The sequence below is a fragment of the Macrobrachium rosenbergii genome, chromosome 42 (assembly GCF_040412425.1).
Source record: "Macrobrachium rosenbergii isolate ZJJX-2024 chromosome 42, ASM4041242v1, whole genome shotgun sequence".
NCBI classification, from domain to species: Eukaryota; Metazoa; Arthropoda; class Malacostraca; order Decapoda; family Palaemonidae; genus Macrobrachium; species Macrobrachium rosenbergii.
Genome location: NC_089782.1, coordinates 34,451,956 through 34,469,057, shown reverse-complemented (window position 1 = coordinate 34,469,057; position 17,102 = coordinate 34,451,956). Strand labels below are relative to the sequence as shown.

The following is a 17,102-nucleotide window of genomic DNA, read 5'->3' as shown; positions in this document are numbered from 1 at the left end:
ACAAATACCAGGAAAGTTAAGTTGTCTCCGTGACACACAGAGAGAGAGAGAGAGTAATCTGAACATATGGGTCTAAGCTTCCCTCATTATCTCATTATCTTGGAAACACTTGCTTTTGTTTTGTTCTGCGATTCCCCTTCTGCGTCATGTCCAACTAAGTTGTAATTATATTTTGCATCTAATATTTATTCATTTTAGGGGTTTATTTAATCACTAGACCTATACACCATACACAAATATTGTTTTTCAGTTCCTGTGAACTAAAATTCACATCACAGAACAAAACCAGTAAACAAAAACGCAAGTCACAAGTTTTACGAGCGATAGACGGACGATAATTGACAGACGAAAGTTTATGCACAATCACTGAGGGGGAAACAGAGAGAGAGAGAGAGAGAGAGAGAAAGACAGAGTAGGGGATCCTCAGGGAATCCTTTCTACAACAGGGTGCCTGTGTTTTCTCTGCGACGACCCCTACAGTAGCTGCAACATTCTCGCGAAGGCGCCGTTGCAGTTCAGACCTGAGGTCTGCAGCGCGAGAGAGGACGCCCTCTGAGACATTAGGATATACGTCGACGGGGAAGATCAATCAGTCCGTGCCCTTGCGGTCTTGAGAAGGAAAAATAACTTAGCTGAAAGGAATAATTTGCATATAACTATAATTTTCGAGTTCGACCACCTTCGCCGACTGCGTCATGTTAACACAAACAGGTATAGCGTCCTCGTGCCGTGTGTTTCGTGTGTGTGTGTGTGTGTGTGTGTGTGCGTGTGTATACACAAAAATAGGCCGTCTCACGGCCGCTAAACTAGTGTTTATGTCCTTCTTTCTTTAAATCTTCAGCTGACAACCATTCTGGACAGGTTACCAGACTATAAATGGAACAACCACTGTTCCTGTAACACCTGGGCATACGGTAGCCTCCTGAACCTGTCATTCAGTCAGTCAGGAAATCGTAACTTTTCAAATCTTCTTCCAGGTATCTTGTTCCTGTTCCTCGCGTGCATGACCAGCGTGACTGATGCCTCGCCCGTGTTGTTGGTCAACACAGACGGAACCTTGAACGCAACTTATGCTCCGTACGCCGTGCTGGCTGCTCTCGGCTACGGAGCAGTCACGTTAGCAGGTAGGCCTAGGCCTATTTTGTTTTGATCGTCACGCTTGGCGTGCTGAGAAAGCGCAAAGGCTGAACCACAGTAACTTAAGATATTAAGAAGAAGATTCACAAAGGTCTAAATAAGATTCTCTTTTGGTCAACACTGCCCAAAATCTGTCGTTCAGTCTCGAGGCTTCTTTCCCTCCGCTGCATTTTCTGAAATTTTTTTTTTTATCTTATTTCTGTTGCATATTTCATTTTTTCTACGTGTTTGTCGAAACCATCTTCCAGATACTAAGAGCTATTGCTTCCAAAGACCAGATGTGCCTTAACTCAATTCTTTATTGCTCATTGATAATTCAAGCACTATATTTCAGCATATAAAAATGGGAACAAGCTGGGAAGAAGAAGAAGAAGAAGATTTCAGCATAAGTGTGACTATATTGTCATCATCACAATGATTTCAGTTGTTGTATATCATTTCATGATGTTAGTGAATAACATTTCATCACTTTCGTTTATGCAGTGATTATCCCAGTTAATTTAACATCCCTTTTCACTCTTACACCAAATAGGAGTGCACGCAGCTCAGCTGTGGTCACCAATCATCAAGAGCAACAACATAAGGACGGTACCAGACCCGGAAATGTGAGTATGCCAATCTATAGACCTATCCAAGCTATAGATAGAATTTTAGGCCTACGAATCAGAGCCTGACAATCAATCCTTCATATCTTTTAATAAACAAAGGTATTGGACCAAGAAAATTTGTGTCATCGAAATCCTAGACCTAAGCAAGCCTAAGAAACCTTAGGCCTATGAACCAGAGCTTGGCAATCAAACCTTCATATCTTTTAATAAAACAAGGTATAGGCCTAGAATGGTATTCGTGTCATCGAAACTAGGTACTTTTGATTATATTTAACGGTTTCTTCCGAGTTCAAACTCGATTTCTCCTTCCCCCAGTGCTAAAAACAACCGCGTGATCATGTCGAACTGGCTCAAGACGAACGTAGGGGACCCTGGAAGATCTCCCGCTCTGGAGTCCTTGCGGAATGTCGTTGCTCCCTTAGGTAGGCTTCTTTCTCCGCTTTTGTTTTTGATCAATATGAAATAATTCATCACGGTAAGATGCCATTTGTTCTCTTCCTTTATATAAATTTTGAAAACCTGATAGATTTCCTGGCCATTTTTCTTGAGGTTACTATTAGCCTTCCAATTTTGTTAAATTTTACAAAAAAAAAACTTTGTATTACTGTGTCCATTTGTGGTAATAATAAATAGATTTTATTATTATTATTATTATTATTATTATTATTATTATTATTATTATTATTATTATTATCTCTTTCCCCACGTGATGCAGTTTCCCTCAGAAGACACGACGTGTCTCAACCCATCCAACAGGCAATACCTAGACCATCAGCGCCATCGCCAAAACCCATTCCAAGAGTGCCTGTTGCCGTCCGTACGAAGACGAAGCCGCTGCCAGTTCAAGGGAATCAGAAAAGTGCAGTCAGAGTTCGCCCAGCAAAACAACGTCCCGTCTTTACCTGACGCGGCAATGTGAACACTCAGAATTTACTTGTTGATTATATATGTTTTACTTGATTGTTTTGCAGTTAGGAAACACACACACACACACACACACACACACACACACATATATATATATATATATATATATATATATATATATATATATATATATATATTAATATATATATATATTATATTATTTGTAATACTCAACTGTTATATTGTTATAAAAATTTGTTATATAATAAATTTATTGTTGCAAGTACCTCTATTTTTGTTTAAGTTCAGCTAAGAAAGATTTTCGAGTGATGAAAACAAGAAAATAAAACAGTATTTGCAATTCATTGGAATGCTGACCGTTCATATGTAAATGTTAATTGTTTTTTTTTTATTTTTCATAATTTTTTTTCTCTCTAAAATAAAAGTTTCCTCTCTCTCTCTCTCTCTCTCTCTCTCTCTCTCTCTCTCTCTCTCTCTCTCTCTCTCTCTCTCTCTCTCCCAACTAATTTGGCTATTTAGAAACCATAAATAAAATCTCGATAAAGCTTTTACAAACGAAGCAACGATTTTTCTTTTACGTTTTTATAGAATAGATTTTGCTGTTAAATTTAAGCTAATGTAAAATAAATTGAAGCTTTGAAAGATGAATAATATCTATACGAAAATTGTCCCAAGGAAATAAAAATAAATTCGGAATTGAAATAAAATAAAATAATGATTGGGAAAGAATGATAATAATACTAATTATTGAAAAACAATCACATCTTATGGAATAATAATAAAAGAATAATAATAATAATAATAATAAGAAGAAGAAGAAGAAGAAGAAGAAGAAGAAGAATAATAATAATAATAATAATAAAAAAAAGTGTTTTCAGAAAAATTATAATAATAATAATAATAATAATAATAATAATAATAATAATAATAATAATAATAAAAATAAAAGAGGGTCGTCTTGCAAAAAAAAAAATAATAATAATAATAATAATAATAATAATAATAATAATAATAATAATAATAATAACAACATGTATCAGGCACCGATAACACACAAATAAAAAATATGCTTCACTCATAGCTATCTCTTATGACATTCCGTCCTCTCTGCGTCATGAAGAATTATAGCCAAGCCCCCCAACATAACTCCCACCTTCCCTGGCAATACGATAGCAATGAAAATAAATCAGCGCTGGATAATGTCTCCAGTCAGAGACAGTGAAATGATGGATTGCCTCTAGTGTAAAAAGATTTCTCTATTATATCTTTTTTTTTTTTTTTTTTGCGGGAAAATGGCGGAATCACATGACGCTGTCATGCCAATATTTCGTTCTTATTGGGAAGTAGAGGCCATTGGTTGTGATTTAAGGGGTGAAATGGGTGTGCTTCAGATATATACACATATATACTCATACATGTATATATATATATATATATATATATATATATATATATATATATATATATATATATTTATATATATATTTATATAATTTACATATAAGTACATATACATATTTATATATATAAATATATATATGTATATATGTTTGTATATATATAAATGTATATATTATATATTTGTATATCCATATACATACAGAGAGAGAGAGAGAGAGAGAGAGAGATTCTTTATGAATCAGGCATACGCGCGCAACTACAAGGAATGTTCGTATCTCTCCGGCCAATTATGAACCCCCAAATCCGTCAATTTCCGGCAAACATTGCCATCCAGCCTGTAATCAATGGCCACTTCGTGAAAATCACGTAAAAGAATTCTCTCATTATTTTCCGTATTAAAGGCAACACCCCGTCGATAATAAATGCAATATTTCTGGGCCAGGACACACGCTTACACCGTCCAATACCAATTTTTGGGATTACTTATGGATGAGACAAATATCCCCTTTTTCGGTGAATGAGACGAAGTCCCTGTTTTTTCCACTCACTTATGAATGAGACGAGGTCATCTAGTACTATAAGGGTGAATAATTAATCTAACCTTGTATGTGGCGTGTTTGTGCGTTTGTGTGTGTGTGTGTGCGTGTGCGTGTTTCTACGAGAATCTTTCATTCGCCATCCAAACTTAGCGAGAAGAGGAACCCTTGAATTCATCGACGCTTTTGAGGTGATACCCCTTTTATTTTCAGTCGGTCTTTTATTTGACTGAAATAAACAAAGCAATGTTGATAGTTTAGCAATGATTTTAAATTATTATTATTATTATTATTATTATTATTATTATTATTATTACTTACTTACTTATAGTTTTGGAACTTAGCATACACGTTTAATGACAGTCCGGCGTCGACTTCTCTTTGTAAAATAGATAGTTTTCATTTATATTATTTTTTTAAGTAGCCCTAAAAGATTGCCATCTAGATAAATTCATCTAGATAAATTTTAATTTTGTTTTTATTTTTGCGTCCTTTAAAAGACCTCAGCGGTCCTCAAAGAATTGAAAGTGACTGTTTAAGGAACTGGTAGAGTGTAACAAGTAAAGGTCAAACATCACTGTTTATTATTATTATTATTATTATTATTATTATTATTATTATTATTATTATTATTATTATTATGTAAACAGTTAATTATAAAATATCTGATCTTTTTCTTTTCTATTTCAGCTCTAGACACTTCCACAAAAAGTTAAATGAAATGTTCATAATTCTATACAATTCTGATATTTCATGTACCTATTTTAATCTGATGTTATTCTACTCTTCTTTATATTTTAGTCTGTACGTGATTCTGGCGACTAATCCAGAGGACATGACTGTTATAAATTGTCCCGTCTTCCTAATAGTGGGAATTCTCTGTTTCGACAAAGTAGGTGAGTGTGAAGTCTGCAGAATGAGAAACATCACTCTTCCCTGATTTCTCCTTACTGTGTTAAAATAAGTCTGAAGAATGAGAAGCATTACTTCTCCCTGAATCCGTTTCAGCAGAACAGAGTAGGTAGGTATGAAGTCTGAAGCATGAGAAACATCACTCCTCTGTGATTTCTGTGTTGAATGTTTTAGTTGAAGATCAATCATATTACCTCGTCGGTTATTTAGGTAGATTTTTAAATCCATTCTCTAGCAGATAATGTCACGTACTCCTAAGAATATAACCCTGAAGTATTTTCATACTTTAGCAATATTCTCTTGAAATCCGAAATTGCTGAACGATCATTTTCCACTGGTCAAAAAAAAATACCAAACTAAAATTATAAACTTTTTTGGTATTCCTAAGTATTCAAATTCGAAATAGTTGAACAACGATTTCCTATTGTTATTCAATAAAAAAAAAAAGTTTTTTCAAATCTAATAACAACGGATCAATGGGGGGTGGCGGGCGGAATGCCGATATCGGCAACTCCACCCACAGTAAAAAATAAAACGGCACCAATCCGTGATCGAGTTAAGAGAATCTTCTTTGAATTAGTCATCGCCTCAGGGGAATGTTGTTTAAACTTTGCGAGGGGCTGGGATGCACCCAGAACGCTTCGGACCTTCTGGTAGGAATGGGGTGTGGGCATTGACTGCCTCGAGGACGTCAGATTCAGAGGTATCTTCAAAGGCGACTTCGGTGATCTCAAAAGCAATCGCTGACGTCAGTGTGGGACGTTACCGAATTCAGAATTCGGGGACATCGTTGTGAGACATCACCGAATTCAGAATTCGGGAACATCATTGTGAGACATCACCGAATTCAGAATTCGGGGACATCATTGTGAGACATCACCGAATTCAGAATTCGGGGACATCGTTGTGGGACATCACTGAATTCAGAATTCTGTGACATCAATTTGGTGACATCATTGTGGGACATCACTGAATTCAGAATTCGGGGACATCCTTGTGAGACATCACCGAATTCAGAATTCGGGGACATCATTGTGGGACATCACCGAATTCAGAATCCGGGGACATCATTGTGGGACATCACCGAATTCAGAATTCGCTGCTTTCCTTATAGACGTCATCGCTGACTTCAGTTCCGTTCGCTGACTTCTGAAGTCATCCCGTATGCCTTTATAAGCTTTAGAAAGTGACGTCGTTTAGGTAAAAAATCAAGACAGTTCAGCTCTCTGGACCCTCGTCGAGTCCAGTCGAATTACGTTTAAATAATGCTTCGAAAACTATTCGTTACCTTCGGAAAACTTCTGCTCATTTGGATTTTCTTGGCTGGTGAGTAATATATCTTTTGCAAAGGTTGTTTATCTTGGCCTTAATTGTTAGAAACCTGTGGTAAAGATAGAAATTCAGTTGGGTAAATCCTTGTTGGAAAACAATTATAATAAATTTAATGTTCTTTTGCCAAAATGATCTGTGCTGTCTCTCTCTCTCTCTCTCTCTCTCTCTCTCTCTCTCTCTCTCTCTCTCTCTATATATATATATATATATATATATATATATATATATATATATATATATATATATATATATATATATATATATATATATATATATATATATATATATACACACATATATATACATATATATATATATATATATATATATATATATATATAAGAAACTGGCAACGTTAAGTATTTTGACCTTGATTTTGATAAAGCAATCATTTTTGACTCCAGATCGCAAAAAGTAAAAATAAAAGGAAACAAGTAGAACCTACAAAAACAAAATTACTTCTCATCCAAAACCTCCCAGAGACCCCGCCCTCATTCCCTCATTCCCTCATCTCTCTCTCTCTCTCTCTCTTCCAGGCCCATCGTCATGCGTCCAGGTCATCAGATTCCAGGAGGACGGCGTGGCCTCCCCGATCACGGAGGCCATCTACAAGGGCAAACTGAGTAGGTCCACCTTGGTGGACTCCCTGACGCTCTGTGCTCGCTTCAAGATCTTCTTCTTGCACACGAGGGCGACTCTGCTCTTCTTGGCAGATAACGTCGACAGCAAGATCTGGATGCTGAGGGCAGGTGGGAGGATGGTGGGGAGGGGGGGGCGGGGGGGAAGGAGACAAGAGTAAATTGCTTTGGTGGGGGGAGGAGGAGGAGGATGATGGGTTAATTGGGTGGTATAGGTCACTGAAGTGGGAGGCTGTCGGTGTCTGTGGTTCGAATCTGCCAGGTATCATTTCCAAGGTAGAGCGAATTGGATATTTAAGGAAGTTTTGTAGCTTAATGTTTGTGGTTATATATATACATATAAATGTATATTACTACATATATGCATATCTAACATACATTATATATATAATCATATATATGCATATATATATATATATAAATATAGTGTATATATATATATATATATATATATATATATATATATATATATATATATATATATATATATATATATATATATATATACTATATATATATATATATATGTATTCATAGTATTTGTTTATATATAATAAAAACAACATTATGACATATTATGCAGTAATAAAAACATGCATGACATATATGCAGTAAAATACATGCCATTAATACCACTCTGTATCTTTGAAGAGGTGTGGGTTGACAAAGTGCGGGCGGCCATATCTCACACCTGGAATTTCCAGCCCTTGCCCCAGCAACTCTGGGCATTCAGGTAAGTTTCCAAGTGCCCTCGGAAGTTATTAACAAAATATTCATCAATTTTAGCAAAATTATTATCTTGGGCAGAGAAAATATGGTAGGTTTTTATGTTACTAAATAATGATATCTTACAGTATATATATATATATATATATATATATATATATATATATATATATATATATATATATATATATATATATATATATATATATATATATATATATATATGTATATATACATACATATATATACACATACATGAAAGATTGTCTATGCTTAACTACTTGAAAAACGGTACAAAAAAAGTTACCGAGATTCCTTAAAAAAAAAAAACGCCCTCTTATACCCAGGTGGTACCACCTCTGCTTCACCTACGACCACACCAAAGGGCGTATCCAGACCTTCCTGAATGGGCAGATGGTACGTCAGATGTTCTATAACGTCGGGCGACCCGTGAAGGGAGACTTCGCCAAAATCGGAAACGGCAAGACGAAACACGAGAGCTACAGCGGGGACCTGTCGCAGGTGAGTGAGACCTGTCGCGGTGAAAGAGGCCTGTCGCAGGTGAGCGAGACTTGTCGCAGGTGAGTGAGACCTATCGCAGATGAGCGAGACTTGTCGCAGGTGAGCGAGACCTGTCGCAGGTGAGCGAGACTTGTCGCAGGTGAGTGAGACCTGTTGCAGATGAGCGAGACTTGTCGCAGGTGAGCGAGACCTGTCGCAGGTGAGTGAGACCTGTCGCAGGTGAGTGAGACCTGTCGCAGGTGAGCGAGATCTGTCGCAGGTGAGTGAGACCTGTCGCAGGTGAGTGAGACCTGCTGCAAGTGAGAGAGACCTGTCTTTCTCTCTCTCTGTTTGAATCTTCAGCTGAAAACCTTAATGGACAAAGTCGACAGACTGGTATAAACTCAAGAGGGCTACAGAGGGAAATCAGCCTTCAGAGAGAGCGAGAGAGAGAGAGAGAGTTACAGGAAGATGTGCTAAAGGAATAGATATTTGCGACCAGAAACTAAAACCGATACGCCTGAAATTCAGGAGAAGTCAGCAGCAGTAGAGAGCAGGTATGAATCTTCTCCTCGCTTAAATATCTGGAGATCAGGAGACTCCACAACTGTGCTAAACATACAGTTCCACCTTACTGTAGCCAAGACAAAACTCCAGGCAAACTGAGTGTAGTGGTACCAAACCTGATGCTAGAAAAAGCCACATCGTTCGCAGCAACAGCCTGCAGAAGAACCTGAGATCAGAGTTCCCTGTAGGAGGGTAATGCCGTCAGTGCACCTCATGCAGCGTACTTTAGGCATTATTTAAGGTTCTTCGCAGCGTCCCTTCTGCCGCTAGCTGTAGCCCCTTTCATTCCCTTTACTGTACCACTGTTCTTATTCTCTTTCTTCCATCTTACTTTCCAACCTCTCCTGACGATTGATTCATAGTGCAACTGCGAGATTTTCCTCCTGTTACACCTTTCAGACCTTTTTACTCTCAGTTTCCCTTTCAGCGCTGAACGACCTCATAGGTCCCAAAGCTTGACCTTTGGCCTCAATTCTGTATAGTCTAATAATTCTGTGATCAGAGTTTGGCGCTTTTCAATTTCATTTTAAAGACGTTGGAAGAAGGATTCCATTGTTGCTGTGTGTGTGTGTTTTTTTAGGTGTTTTGAAACGTCAGGGAATTCAAGATCACCAAAAGGTTTCAAATTGATATTTTAATATTTTTCAAGAGGCAACTTATGTAGGGTCCCTAAGATTTCCACAGCTATGTTTCCAATACAAAAACAAAAAAAAACTGAGACTCATTTTAGCAAGAGGCCAGTTCGTTTTTTCGTCCATGATGACTGTGCCTGTTGTAACGCCAGTTTTCTATTCCTAATTAATCAGTCACTCAGTTTCTTTTATTGTTATTTCAAGATTTCACAGATATCGCGATGACCTTGATTCATTCTAACAAAAAATGGGGTTTTAATTTGAATAAAACCGAATTATAGAATATTCTTGTCAAAACTATTGTCAGTTCCACTAAGGTCATTTACTGTTTACTTTAAATTATAACATAAGAAGGAAATAGTACATAATGTTCTCTTTTACTCGGCGTCAGTAACCTAGATGCTGTGGCGCCAGTTTTGATAACCAAAATCAATCAATCAATCTCCCATACATGGATAAATGCGTACTGACAACCAAATTACAGAGTCTTTTACAAAACTAGCATTAGCTATAATTAGATTTATTTATAAAAATAACATTAGCTGTAATTACATTCATTTACAAAACTAGCATTATCTGCAGCTGAATTTATTTACAAAATTAGCATTAACTGTAATTACATTTATTTACAAAACTAGCATTAGCTGTAATTAAATTTATTTAAAATTTCCCCTTTATGAATCGTCAGATTCATGAAACAGCTCTTTTCTGCCTCGACAGATAAACGTGTGGGACAGGGTCCTTTCGGACAACGAAATCCAGCGAATCGCCAACTGCCAAACCGATCCCCAGGGGAATTACATCTTCTGGGAGGCCGGATGGACTTTATACAACGTGACCTCCTACGAGATGCCCCTGGCAAAGTTCTGCCAAGAGGACACGTCCAAGTTGTACTTCTGGTTCCCGAGGGTCCTCGAAGGGGAGGCGCTGTACATCTGCGAAGCCCTCGGGACCCACCTCCCCGTCGTCAGAAGCCTGAGGGAATCGCAGCACCTGTACGAGATCATGAACGAGAGGTGGCCCGACTCGGAGAAGTGCCCTTTGTTCTACTGGAGCGACCTCAACGACAAGCGAACTGAGGGCGTCTGGGTCAGGGGGTACGACGACAAGGTGGACAACGAGTCCTACTGGGCTCCGGACGAGCCCAACGGGTACCGCTACGAAAACTGCGCGGCGATCCAACCCGACGGCGTCATCGACGACGACTGCGCGTGGATCAGGTGCGCCCTCTGCACCTTCAACGAGCCCCAGCGATTCATCATCCGCGGGACGTGCGAGACGGAGCTCCGGAACGTGTACTTCGTGGCCTACCAGGAGGAATTCGGCGGCCTGGTCTTCAAGAGCTACGGCTCCTACCACATCCGGCGGGAGAACGGGACCTGGTATTACGTGGACACCGTCAACGGCGGCACCATCGCCTCCATGGAGCCCTTCGACCTGGACTACCCGATGGGACGCCGGTGGTGGCTCCTGGAGAAGGACCTGTGCCAGGAGAAGAAGGGCCAGCGGAAGAGGCTTCTCCTCTCCCCCTGCAGCGACGACCAGTTCACTTGCGACGACGGCACCTGCGTGCCCTTGCCCTTCCGCTGCGACCTGAAGTACGACTGCCGCGACCAGAGCGACGAGATGGAATGCGAGCTCATCACCTTCCCGAAGGACTACCACGCCCACCTGCCGCCGAGGGTGCCCCGCAAGGCGAACAGCAACGTCCCGGTCGTGATCCGGGTCGTGATCAAGTCCATCGACATCCAGACGGTCAACATGGACATGAGGCTCTCCTACGAGCTGGAGATGTCTTGGTTCGACAACCGGCTGGAATACGTCAACCTGAAGGCGAACGAGAGCCTCAACGCGCCCAGGGTCGACACCATGAAGAAGCTGTGGTCCCCGATCGTGAAGCTGCTCAACACGGACACCATCGACGAGCTGCTCATCTCGGACGACGCCGTCGCGTCCATCAGCAGGCTGAGGGAACCCGTCAGGAGAGACGACTCGGTGGCTGCCGAAGGTGGGTTCGCGCTTCGAGTTCTGGCGAGACTCGGCGACGTCGGAATGTTCCGCCGGGCAAAGGAGGGCCTTATAGGGAGGAGGTCGAGCTCATATAACTCTCTCAGTACCCAGTGACACACTAAGGACCAAAAAAAAAAAAAAAAAAAAGTAAATAATGTGCCAAAGTTTCTTCGGTGCAATCAAGTTTTCTGTACAGTGTATGATCAAGGCCACCGAAAATAGATCTATCTTTCGGTGGTGGCCTGTCCTATGTCGTTGCCAGAAGCACGGTTATGGCTAACCTTAAAGTTAAATAAAATAAAAACTACTGAGGAGGCTAGAGGGCTGCAATTTGGGTATGTTTGATGATTGGAGGGTGGATGATCAACATAATTTGCAGCCCTCTAGCCTCAGTAGTTTTTAAGATCTGAGGGAGGACAGAAAACGTGCGGAGGGGAAAAAAGTGCGGACAGACAGACAAAGCTGGCAAAATAATTTTTTTTTCATAAAACTAAAAAATTAAAGAAAACAGTAGATAACTATATTGTAGGTCTTACACCTACAATACCTGGAGAGAGAGAAATATGTGTATACAAATTTAATCACTAACTGCCTATGTGCATTGCACCGGAGAGAGAGAGAGAGAGAGAGAGAGAGAGAGAGAGAGAGAGAGAGAGAGAGAGAGAGAGAGAGAGAGCTTTACATAACTTAGGTACCATATGCAAACACACCCACACATACAAACATAAAAAATAATACACACACATAGAGAGAGAGAGAGAGAGAGAGAGAGGTCCTCAGTGTGAGCACCTTTGAGACCAGAGAGTTGCTAAGCAGAGTATATTTTGCATCTTCCAGTCTTGGATGGTCTGGGATGCATCTTAGATATTTGTCGAGCTTATTCTTAAACACAACTCCTGTTATGTTCCTCAGATGAGCAGCGCATTGAATAGACGCTGCATTATCGATGCTGGTGCGTGGTGGATTAATGTCCTGCCCTTAATTTTTTTATCTAACACAGATAATTTTAGTTCCAACTATCAATGCTTGAATTACCCAACGTCACATACAAACACACTCAGAGAGAGAGAGCCATTTTTATCTAAGAGACAAGATCAAGAGAGAGAGAGAGAGAGAGAGAGAATCTTCGTACATATCACACACAATGACTGCTTATCATAAAAACACACACAAACACAAACACGCAAACACAACCCACACTAAATCAACTACCCTCTTCTTCCAGTGGACGTGTTTTCGGGCGAGGAGAACCCCATCACCGTCTCCCGGAAGTACTCCACCACCTACACCTGTCAGTTTGACCTGACCTTGTACCCCTTCGATGCCCAGCACTGCGACATGCACCTGCAGGTCGTCTCGGGCCTCGTCTCCTTCCTCGAGGTCCATCCAAACTCGACCGTGATCTACCTAGGAAGCAAAATGCTCAACGAGTACGAGGTCAGTAGCTCGCTGGAACTTCTCCAGCAAAGTTCCAGAGGTCCTTTATTCCTCACACTGTTGGACTGTGAAATAGCCCCCCAGATTGATGTGCAATTGGAACTTCTTCAGAAGTTCAAGGGAAGATGCAATGCATTACTATCCTAATACTATTCCCTTTGCATTTTAATACATTTTTATCTGTTTATTAATTTATTTACTAATTTTCTAATTTATTTTTTCTCTTTTTAATAAGTGAGATCTTTCTTTCTGTATTTCCCTTTACCTTCTTTTACTTCTTCCTAATGAACACCATAATATTCTTTGGAAGCTGGACTTTCAAGTCAGTGGCCCCTGTGGTGTTGGGCTTATTCCATACGAATAGGTTTCATCTCCTGAATAATAATAATAATAAGCTGGATTTTCAAGTCAGTGGCCCCTGTGGTGTTGGGCTTGTTCCATGTGAATAGGTTTCATCTCCTGAATAATAATAATAATAATAATAATAATAATAATAATAATAATAATAATAATAATAAAGGTGGTGTCACGTGACCTCTTTTTCAGAGACACGTCAGAATCTTATGGTTCGCGAGATGTCGCCTTTACCGCCTCATCAGTCTCAAAGGTGGTGTTATATGAGTACATTCTTGAAGATCCTGATTAGCATTCACACAGTACTTTATTCACTACATTTCACTCAGTATGACAGTCCAGATGGTCGCTGGAGAAATATTACCTTTGCAATGACTCCGGTCAATTTGTTGGTAGGCCTGTCTCTTAGCTTCATAACACCTTACTTTAAACCAAATAGCGAGTACTTTCGACAAAATTGAAATCTTACCTAAGTATACGGCTGCAACATTAAAAACAATAAGAAAAAAATAAAACGTACTACTGTGACATCGCCCTCTTGATCTCTGCGTGGTAGTAGTAGTAATAGTAGTAGTAGAAGTAGTAGACAGGATTTGTCTTTGAAACGGCTCCCTCAAAAACCTGACATGTTAACCGCCAATTCTTCTTCTTCGTTCCCTTACAGATATGACAAGAGACGCGAGTCTCTATGACACCTCGTGAGCTCTACGTGGTAGCAGCAGCAGCAGTAGTAGTAGTAATAGTAGAAGACAGGATTTGCCTCTGAAACGGCTCCTTCGAGAACCTACCGCATTTTAAACCGCCAGTTCTTCTTCTTCTTCGTTCCCCTACAGATAGGACAAGAGGCGATGATCATGGACGGTCCCCGAGTTCCTAGTGAGGTGAGAGTCCGCATCCCGCTGATCCGTCTCTACGGGTACTCCATTCTCAACATCTACATCCCTTCTCTCATTCTCATCATCATCAGTTACCTCACGCTCTTCTTCAGGACGCACTTCTTCGACCTGAGGATCATGGCTGCCCTCACGTCTCTTCTCGTCCTGGCCACGCTTTTCGCCCAGGTGCGATTTTGCTGTTTTTTTACTTTTTATTACGAGTCTTTGGTTATGGATGAGCAATAACAAACACACAAGCACACATTATATATATATATATATATATATATATATATATATATATATATATATATATATATATATATATATATATATATATATATATATATTAGACAAACATTAGATTATTTTCACTTTGCTCCATCTGAAGGTTTGAACTGAAAATGCAATATTCAGTCAAATTTAACAGATCTGCTCCTCCTCGCTGAAGTTCCAGCACTGTTTAGCTCGGTGATATTTCACTGAAAATGCTAGTTCTACGTTTGAATCAATTACCGAAACGGAATTCTCCAGACACATATATCGTCCGCCAGCTGAGTCTTCTAGCTGTTAAACTACTGAGCAAATTGAACGACTAACGAAACAGTTTTATTATAGGAAAAGAAACGTCCAGAGAGTTCAGGAGATAAAGAAATGTCTGAAAAGTTGTTCACCAAAGGTTCAATTAGTTTCATTCGTCCATTTTATCGCTGTTTCTTTTACTTCTTTAAGTGAATCACAGTTCAAAGCAATGTTGCTTTGCACTACTCTGTAGCTCCTCTCTCTTTACCTCTCTTTCTCTGTCTTACAAACACACACACACGCCCTTTCATTCCTTTTACTGCACCACCGTTCATACTATATTTCTTCCGTCTTGCCATCCACCCTCTCCTAACAGTCATTTCATAGTGCAGCTTTGAGGTTTTCCTCCTGTTACCCTTTTGTAACCTTTTACTGTCAATTTCCGTTTCAGCGCTGAATGACCTCCTAGGTTCCAGTGTTTTGCCTTTGACCTAAACTCTATGTTCCACACACACACACACACACACACACACACACTCAAAATGCCAAGCTATGTAAACATCCTGTTGGTGGACACCTCGCACACTCAAAATGCCAAGCAATGTAAACATCCTGTTCTGACTCTGAAAAATTTCTTCTGAAATTTCTTCCGCAGGCTTCTTCCTCCCTCCCGCAGACCTCATACTTCAAGATGGTCGACATCTGGCTCCTGTTCTGCGTGATGGTAACCTTCCTGGTGATCCTCTTCCACATCCTGATCGACAAGCGCTTCTCCCAGCAGACCCAGGTGAAGAACGTGTCGCCGTTCTCGCCCGACGGGAAGACCATGATCAACAGGTACTTCGAGAAGGCGACCAGCATGTCCTTGGAGACCCTCGAATTCCTCGCCAAGGTCATAGTGTTTATACTCTTTGTCGTCTTCATCGTGTCTTATGTGGTTGTCATCCTGACGTAACTGGGCCTATCTTGCTAATGAATTCCTCTTTCTAATGAACGCCGTAATATTCTTTGGAAGCTTGAATTTCGAGTCAGTGGACCCTTTGGTGGACTTGCTCCATACGAGTAGGGTTCATCTTCTGAATAATAATAATAGTAATTTCGTGATTCTGTTGCTACCCAACCGATAGCGTTTTCTCGTTAGGGAAAGTCCAGGTGGAACTTGATGCCCTCCAGCATTCTGGCGAAAATTGGCCCCATCTTTCGTGCCTGTGTCCATAAAATGCTATGGGGATCTTGAAGTGAATGCAAAACCTGTTACGAGTACTTGAGATTCGCTGTGCTGTTGGTGATAGCTGCACAAAAATCTAGATAAAATATATTCAACTTCAATTAAAACGATTTTCTAACAGGAGCAGAGATTTTCTTACACTCTTTAATTTCAGGACTATTGAAATTGTTTTTCTTTAGAAATCTTGTAAATCAGTATTTACTCCTTTCGACTGTTTTTATAATTTAGTTCAAATCCATACTTTAGGACGATCTGCATTCCCTACTAGAAGTTTATACATTCAAATTACATTCATTATCTTGTGAAAAATATTTACCTTTGAACAAGGCGATATTATTTATCTTTGTACCTAGTTCTTGGAAGTAAAGGGTTTAACTTATGGCCTGCCCACACTAGCGGTCATGCCCGACGGGCACTTCCAGCTGGTTATATTTTCTCTCGCTTCTGAAGCAGTGTTACCAGACAATCGCATCGTTCTGGCTCCATACTCGGTCGGTCAGTATAGTGGAACGGGTTATGGGAACAGTGTTTGCCCGTCGGGCAGTGCCCGCTAGTGTGGACAGGGCTTTATCCTGTACAGTGTGAGTGGATAATGCGAGTGTGTCATGTACTTGGGGACACAATACACTGTAGTGTACACAATATAAAAAATCAACATCTCATAAAAATACCTCAGCCACAGGGAAATAATGTTGGGCCACTTTTCCTGCCTTAATGAATCTTTTACTGTTATCGTTCTAGCCCAGAAAAATTGTCTCAACTGCAGAGCTTTAGAAAACCTGTTTTATATGCTTTTCC

The 17,102-nt window shown here is 39.8% G+C and overlaps 2 protein-coding genes across 2 annotated transcripts; both read left to right on the top strand.

The window, feature by feature from the left end:
- The first annotated feature begins 479 nt into the window (after nucleotides 1–479).
- LOC136827658 (uncharacterized) lies at nucleotides 480–2,735 on the top strand. Its single transcript, XM_067085127.1, has 5 exons — nucleotides 480–711; nucleotides 978–1,124; nucleotides 1,670–1,742; nucleotides 2,061–2,167; nucleotides 2,461–2,735. The coding sequence occupies exons 1-5, from the start codon at nucleotides 696–698 to the stop codon at nucleotides 2,649–2,651; spliced, it is 534 nt and encodes a 177-aa protein (XP_066941228.1). The 5' UTR covers nucleotides 480–695; the 3' UTR covers nucleotides 2,652–2,735.
- A 1,190-nt stretch (nucleotides 2,736–3,925) lies between these two features.
- On the top strand, nucleotides 3,926–16,174 carry LOC136827794 (uncharacterized). Its single transcript, XM_067085253.1, has 8 exons — nucleotides 3,926–4,013; nucleotides 7,351–7,563; nucleotides 8,104–8,185; nucleotides 8,526–8,700; nucleotides 10,599–11,886; nucleotides 13,114–13,325; nucleotides 14,513–14,740; nucleotides 15,732–16,174. Exons 1-8 carry the CDS (start codon nucleotides 3,926–3,928, stop codon nucleotides 16,029–16,031), a joined length of 2,586 nt encoding a protein of 861 aa, XP_066941354.1. The 3' UTR covers nucleotides 16,032–16,174.
- Nucleotides 16,175–17,102: the final 928 nt, after the last annotated feature.

Bases quoted from the DNA above. Each gene is read 5' to 3' on its own strand.
- LOC136827658 (XM_067085127.1), top strand. The intron at 1,125-1,669 runs GTAGGCCTAGGC...TACACCAAATAG, and splicing joins CGGAGCAGTCACGTTAGCAG to GAGTGCACGCAGCTCAGCTG. The intron at 1,743-2,060 runs GTGAGTATGCCA...TCCTTCCCCCAG, and splicing joins ACGGTACCAGACCCGGAAAT to TGCTAAAAACAACCGCGTGA.
- LOC136827794 (XM_067085253.1), top strand. From the start codon at position 3,926: ATGGCGGAATCACATGACGCTGTCATGCCAATATTTCGTTCTTATTGG. The intron at 11,887-13,113 runs GTGGGTTCGCGC...CTCTTCTTCCAG, and splicing joins CGACTCGGTGGCTGCCGAAG to TGGACGTGTTTTCGGGCGAG. The intron at 14,741-15,731 runs GTGCGATTTTGC...TTTCTTCCGCAG, and splicing joins TGGCCACGCTTTTCGCCCAG to GCTTCTTCCTCCCTCCCGCA.